The 7,555-nt window shown below is 39.8% G+C and overlaps 1 protein-coding gene across 1 annotated transcript; it reads right to left on the bottom strand.

The window, feature by feature from the left end:
- Window positions 1-1,305: 1,305 nt before the first annotated feature.
- On the bottom strand, window positions 1,306-2,218 carry LOC108543901 (olfactory receptor 8S1-like). Its single transcript, XM_017894715.1, is given in 2 exon segments — window positions 1,306-1,552; window positions 1,554-2,218. Coding segments are annotated over 2 exon segments (912 nt in total).
- Window positions 2,219-7,555: the final 5,337 nt, after the last annotated feature.

Below are 7,555 nucleotides of genomic sequence, written 5' to 3'. Positions count from 1 at the left end.
GGATGAATAGTTTGAAGCAGGATAAACCAACATGTTATTTACAGTCTCTATGGGACATGACTAGGTCCAAAACACAATTTCACATAACCCAATTGTCCTCGGATGTCTATCCTTGCAATTCTATTGCCGTACTAATATTTACCTTTTAGGTCCTTTCCTTGCAATGACAGAATCTAATTCTGGCTTATTTAAGCAAAATAAAATAAGACAACAATTATAAATCATTAAAAGGAGAATTCATGTATGGAGTCTGGGGTAGCTCACAACCTCAATGGGACAGTCAGTGTATCAAGGTGGCAAAGAAAACAGGCGTTGGTGCAAGTCCTATTGGTTCCAAATTCCAACATCATGATTTATCTCCCTGAGCCAGTTTCCTCTTCTCTGAAATAGGAATAACCTCAGCATTTACCTAATGTATATGCTGTGGTATTTCAATGGAATAAAGAATATAAATTGCTTAACACAGTGCCTGATAGGATGCAAATATCTAAGAATGAACTCTTATTATGATTCATGTTTATAAATCTGGCCTTGAAAGGGCAGAATCTAGGATAACTCTAGTGATCTTATCAGCCGGGGCGCTTGCGTAGGCTGTCAGAGTGCTACATGCAGAAAGGCTGACCTTTGACTCTCTCCTTGAGACTAAAATTACTAAAACAGTAATCCCAGCTACTTGGGAGGCTGAGGCAGGAGAATTGTTTGAAGCCGGGAGGCGGAGGTTCCAGTGAACCATGCCACTGCACTCCAGCCTGGGCAACAAAAAGAAGCTGTCTTAAAAGGAAAAAAAAGTCCTGAGAGAGTAAATGATCTGGCATTGACCATGTGCCCATTTCTGGACCAGTCACTGTGCCAGGAAGAACGAGTGAATAATGACAGGGGTGGGGGGTGGGGAGGTGAGGGTGGAGAGGATTTGGGGATTCCATGATTAACAGTGTCTCTTGGAAGCATATTGAACCATGGAGTTCAGTTATTAGAGGAATGGTAGAGATAAGCTGAGCAGACCATAACAATGTGTACCATAGTGTGTATAATAAATACATATCTTTGTAAGAAAAAATTGCTAAGCAAGAGCTTTATCTTATCCATCTTCCTCTGACTAGGACTGAACTGGTATCATCCCAAGAAAATAATTTTCCACCTTTTCTTCAGTATTTTTCAGAAAAGGTAAATTTTCTACCTTAAGTATTTTTCAGAAAAGGACCTCACAGATCCTGACATCAAGGAATTATCCTAGTGTCCAGGCACTGCTTATTGCAGTTTTATCTAGTTCCCTCGTCACTCTAATTTCGTAAGTCTATTGAAACACTAGAAATATTTTCTCAATGTTCTTCTCACAGCTGCCTTCACCTCCCTGTTCTTCAGGCTGTAGATGAGGGGATTCAGCATGGGAGTGATCACGCTGTACTGCAAGGAGAAGATCAACTCTTGAATGGATCCTGAATTTGGCATGAGATCGTGGAGTAATCCAGAGCCATAAAAGAAAATCACTGCAGTGAGGTGGGAGGAGCAGGTGGAGAAGGCTTTGCTTCTGCCTGTAGTGGAGCTGATCCTCAGTGGACAAAATGCAAATATAAGACAAGAATATCATGAGAAAATTTCCAAAGAAATGCAGGATGCTGGAGCAGAGCAGGGTGGTAAAACTTGCAGACACATCAGAGCAAGACAAAGGATAGAGAGAGGGCAGCTCACAGCTGAAGTGGTGGATATTTTCAGCCTCACAGAAGTCTAAATTGAGAGCTACAAGGATATTGATGAGGGCATCCAGAAAAGCCAAGCTCCATGAGCCCCCCACCAGCCCTGCACACAGCTGTCTGTTCATCACTTGGCCATAGAGCAAAGGAGAGCTGATGGCAACATAGCGGTCATAGGCCATCACAGCAAGCAGGCAGGATTCAGTGCCCCCAGTGGCAAACACGAAGAAGACCTGAGCCATGCAGCCCTCTACTGAGATGGTTTTCTTCTCAGACAGGAGGTTCTCCAACAGCTTAGGTACAGTGACAGAGGAATGGCAGAGATCCAAGAAGGACAATTGTCCCAAGAAGAAGTACATGGGTGTGTGGAAACAAGAATCAGCATTAACCACCACCAGCAGCAGCAGGTTTCCCATCACAGTCAGGAGGTAAATCACCAGGAACAGCACAAAGAGCAGAGCTTGGGTCTGGGAACCAGCAGACAACCCGAGGAGGACAAACTCGGGGACAATGCCGTGGTTTCTCATTGCCTTCAGTATTTTATTTGGAATGAGATAAATAAATTGAGTGAAGCCTCTTCTTATGCCTAACAAATATTTAAGTGTTTTAACCCTCTTCTCTATTCACAAAGTTTCTTGCTTACCCAAACATTCGTATGCGGAAATGATAAACTACTCTGTCCCTAGATTTCCTAAACCCATGATCATCTTTTCTGCAAGACCCCAACCTTAGACTCTCTCTCTCCACCTTTGTGTTCTTTCTTTAATGATTCAGAGTTTGTTGTTGCTGTTGTTTTATTATTAAGGCTACTAGAGAGTGTTTGTAAACTATTGCTAATGATCTAATAGAGAGGGAGAGATTGAAGGAAAAATAAGATAAAAATTGCAGAAATGGTGTCTCTGAGGGTGTGAGAGCAGAAGTAGAGCATGGCCTTAGGTGGGAACATGTTTGCTTCATCCTTCAGACAGCATGAGGCTAGCAGATTTGGTGTTGGGGAGGAGGCAATTTCCATCCAGTAACTTTTACCTTTTCAGTAAATACTTAAGTGAAGTCAGTCATGGAAGGTGAAAGGGGATAGCAATTGGAGAATTGCAGAGCACAGAGAAAGGGAAATAATCAGAGAGAAGGCAGTACAGAGAGACCTCCGATGCTATGTAACTGATCATGAGAAACTGTTGGTCAATATGGGAACACACTCCAGTCATAATCCCCATGCCCCGTTTAAACATAATTTATATGTGATCTCTTCAGATTCAGGTTCACCTCTTGTCTGTACCCTCATGCATTTGTAAACATAGACTACCTACTAACTCTGAAGCCTGGTCTTCTTTTTTTCCTACTCTGCACTGACAGCCCAGATTAAAATCACAGACTCAGGAGAACGCTTCAGCACTACTGACTACACCATTTTGGCTCTTCCTATTCTACTCTATCTTTTGTGTTCATACTGCAAAACAGGCACATTCAATTCTCAAAGGACTTATGGTTTCTCTCCCACTGTTTGTCCAAACAGCACCCAGCATTAATGCTATTCTTAGGAATCGAGTCCACACTACCTGCATTTCTAACCCAGTTTAACAATAAACAGCACAGAATTAAAGAAAAACTTTTTCAAATCCAGAGGTCCAGGCTAATAAATCTGAATGTCAATGTGAGAATTATGAAGTAGGGAGTTTGAAAATTCCTGTTGGATACAGACCTCTTCCTTGATTCCTAAAAGAGGAAAATAAAAGGTTAAATAGTGTGTATTATTTCTAAAAACCTAAATACTTCTGTCATGCAGGGAATGCATTTTCCATATTATTTTAATTGTTTTCCTTTCACTACCAGTGTAGCTCTAGCTAGAGTAACCTGGATTCTTATTGAGAACATCACATCATTGGCAGAAGATGCTGGAAAGTCAGGCAATCAAACCAAGAAATGCAGACAGAGAACCGCATCACTCATTGTAATTTGGAGGGCAGCAAAAAGAAAGGTCTCCTCTTTCCCACTTGTCTCTAGATGGAGCCCCATTCACCAGCACTAGAAACTTAAATTGTGGGGGGAATTTCTCCTTTATAAATGAAGGTCAAAGAGTGAAAATCTTACAAAGGACATTTTCACAAAGGACAAACTTGGAAATTGTACCCTGTCAGGGCCTAGACTTCCTCACAGAAAGAAATATACTGTGTTAGCATTATTCAAGGGGTCACAGGAATAAATTAAGTCATCTCTTATTTTTTTAACCTGCTGCTGCAATTTCACTATTCTCAATGCTTCATCTATACAAACTCTGAATCCAAATTTAGAATGGAAACAGCTCTGAGAATGCTACCACTATGTTTAGTTATTGTTACAATCAGTTGGAGTCAGCTGACTAGATCTTTCCCAAAAAGGCCTGCCTGAGAGGAACTTTTTTAAGAATGAGACATACAAAAGTATCTAGCACTGTGGCAGTCACAAAAGTTACTCCGAATATATTATTTAGAAATACAAATGAATACATTGATGAATGGATGAGTATGTGAATAAATGTGGCTCAGGAAGAGAATAGTCTAGGGCTTTGCTGCTCACCAAGAACAGACCTGATTGGGAGCCAGTCAAGGATTTTAGACTCCCTGGGCTTGTATTAAGCCAGATATAGCAAAGGTAATAGAGAAGAATTTCACCAACTGGACAGGTTTGCCCCAAAGCAGTGTGTTTTGCTCTGTTCTGCACTTCCACATGCCTCAGAGTATGTAATTATAGGGGATACCCATAATTAAAGATATGGTTAGTTTCTGAATCTCACATGTTTGGAGTTCTGGGAGAGGGTTCTCTTTGAGTCACAAAGTGCCCAGAGTCTATCACTGATGTCCTCATCTCCTCCCATCCCTTTCAGAGAGCTCTCAAGTATTAGCCTTCCCAAACTTACAGGTTTCTGGCATAATGTGGGCTTTCAGCACCAGAAACAAGGAATATAGCAAGATAAAGGAAAGAGATCTTGTCTCAACTGTGCCATTTGTACAATGGAATCAAGCAATAACTACCCTGCAAAGTGGTGAGGTCTTAATTGCTAACTTGAGTATAGTGCTGAAGACAATTGAGGGGCTGAAGAATCGTCAAATTCTCTTTTTTTCACCCCCAATCCAAGTGTTTCATTTTCCCAAAAGTAGGAAGAGAAGTGATGTTGAGGAGCAGACCAAAACATCTTAGGTAACACAAATGAACACCATATTGAGAGGTGGGGGAGAACTCTTAAATACCTCCAACCCATGAGAACAAAGATCAGATGAGAGGACTGATGGAAAGGAAGTGCCTGATGGAAAAATGGCAGGAAGTGGTGGAAACAGAGGGGAACAAAGTAGCAGGGAAAATCCTGAAAGGACAGAGGGAAAACATTACCATACTTCTGTCTTTTCCTGGTGCACAATGTATCCTGTTTTTCTGAGTTGGTGGGTGTGCCTCTGAACTTGGGAAAAATTCACAGGAGAGAAAATGTACCACAACTGTAATCTTGTGAGCTGACATTGTTTTTTAAGACCTTTTTTGCATAAAGAGAAATATGTAAGCTCATTCCTCAAAAGCTCCAGGAAGTAAAGACTTTAAAAAGCTTTTCTGAAGTTTGACAGCATTTTTGCTCTTATCCTGTAATAACTCCAAAACTACAAAGAAAGAGAAACTAGAAACCTTCAAATTCTTAACAGCAACTTTTTTCCTACTTCCTCTAGCATAATTACACAATCATTTCTCTATACCTGTTCATATAGTACTAAGAGCACCATGGTAACAAAGGAGCCTCAGGTCTAGCCATTCAGAAGGGCTGCTGGGTTAAGTTGGCCAAAAGGATGGCAAAGTGTGCTCTGAAAACCCTGAGGGCAGCTGGATCCATCCTGATTAGAAAGCTCAGCCTGAAGCAAATGCTAGGTTCATTAACTAAAAATAGTTACTAGCTGATTCCACTGGGTATTCCCATTGAAGCTAAGTGACTCACGGCTTATTTTTAGATCATCTTGCCAATATTGCCAGGTATTTAATTACTGGATATATTAAAAATAATGACAATTATATATATGATGTTACTATTATTAGGCAATCAATAATAATTCAAATCTATCCACATATTTAACTTTTGGTTTTTTGCTCAATTTTTCTCATCTAGAACTGAAAATCTTAATAGCTGAAACTGAGATTTCAGTGGATACATTTGACACAAAATAGACAAAGCAGAAGAAATTTTAGTGACTCAAAAGATAGGTAAGAAGAAAATAAGAACTTCCATCTTTGAGCATTTTTTTTCTCCTTGAAGTCCTCCTTTTAAATTTTCCCCTAGTGCAAGTCTTTTAGTGATATATATATTTCACCTTAATTCTTAAAGGATTTACCACTGGCACAGAATTCTAACAGGGAGTTATTTTTTATTCAGTAATTCGAAGATATCACTACACTGTCTTCTGTCTTCTTGTTACAAGTCTAACGTGATGACATGAGAGCTCTCTCTCTCTTTCTCTGTGTGTGTGTGTGCATGTGTGTCCCCACCCCATGATGACATCGTGAGGAGGTGGCCATCTAAAGCCAGGAAGTGGCCATACTTTGATCTTGGACTTCCCAGCCTGCAGAACACTGAGCATATAGATTTATGTTGCTTAAGACACTAGACTATGGTGTTTTGCTATAGCAGTCCAATTGACTAATACGATAGAGAAGACATCTCTTCTCAATTCAAAATAAATGCCTCTACCAGTGCTTTAGATAGATTATTCTGCTTTGTCAGAAACCTTTCTCCTCCAGACTTGCCCTTCCTCTGCTTAGGATTCCAATTTTCAAAAGTAGGAAATTATAGAACTGAAGTCTTTTTTGTACCATTCTCTAATCTGTTCCTTCCTATCCATACATAACCAGTATCCTAAAGTTAGAATGTGGTTTCTCGTGTAGCTTCTTCTGCTACCCGTGGTAGCAGAATTGTCTTTGAAAGGTGCCCATGCCCTAATCCCTGAAACCTATGACTATGCTACCTTACATGGCAAAAGAGATTTTGCAGATGTCATTGAAGTTATAGACCTTAAAATAGGCATCTTGGATTATCCAGGTGGATCTAATCTAATCACATGAGTTTTTAAGAGGAGAAAACTTTCTCCCACTGGTGTGAGAGAGATGTGATAGAAATGGAAGTCAAAGAGATTTAAAGCATAAGAGGACCTGACCTATTGTTTGTTGCTCAACGAGGGACACACAGAAAGCGTGAGAAGTAATGTAGGCAGCCTCTAGGAGCAAAGACCAGCCTCCCGCTGGCAGCCAGCAAAAAAAACAGAGACCTCAGTCCCACAACTGAAAACATCAACCATCAGTCTAAGCTTGGAAGTAGATTCATTCCAAGAACCTCCAGAAGGGAATGCAGCCCTGATGACATCTTTGTTTAGGCTTGGTGAGACTCTGAGCAGAGAAACCCTGTGAGCCACTCTGTACCTGGACTCCTGACTTATAGAGCCATGAGCTAATCAATACATATTGTTTCAGGTTGCTATATTTGTGGTAATTTCATTTGTTACACAGCAAGAGAAAATGAATACATTTCCCCTTGTATGCTTTTATATTTTTATTACACGTGTCTGTTTTTAAAAACTTTACATAAATGTCTCTTGTTACATGTGACATTCTGAAATTAGCTTTTTTTTCATGCAACATGCTTTAGAAATTTATCCAGGTTGATATATGTAAAAATAGTTCATTCATTTAATTGTTATAAAGTGTTGTATTATATGATTATACAACATTTCTGCATTTTTCAGAAGATTAAAGAACAAGTAATGAATTTGAACATGTTTTGGTTTATCTGCATATTTTATAGGATTTTCTATGTAGACAAGCACATCATCTTCAAATAATAACAAGTCCTTTTTCTTTCT

Source organism: Rhinopithecus bieti, unplaced genomic scaffold (genome assembly GCF_001698545.2).
Source record: "Rhinopithecus bieti isolate Rb0 unplaced genomic scaffold, ASM169854v2 scaffold_24390, whole genome shotgun sequence".
Lineage (NCBI taxonomy): Eukaryota > Metazoa > Chordata > Mammalia > Primates > Cercopithecidae > Rhinopithecus > Rhinopithecus bieti.
This window is presented reverse-complemented; position numbering and strand designations above follow the sequence as displayed.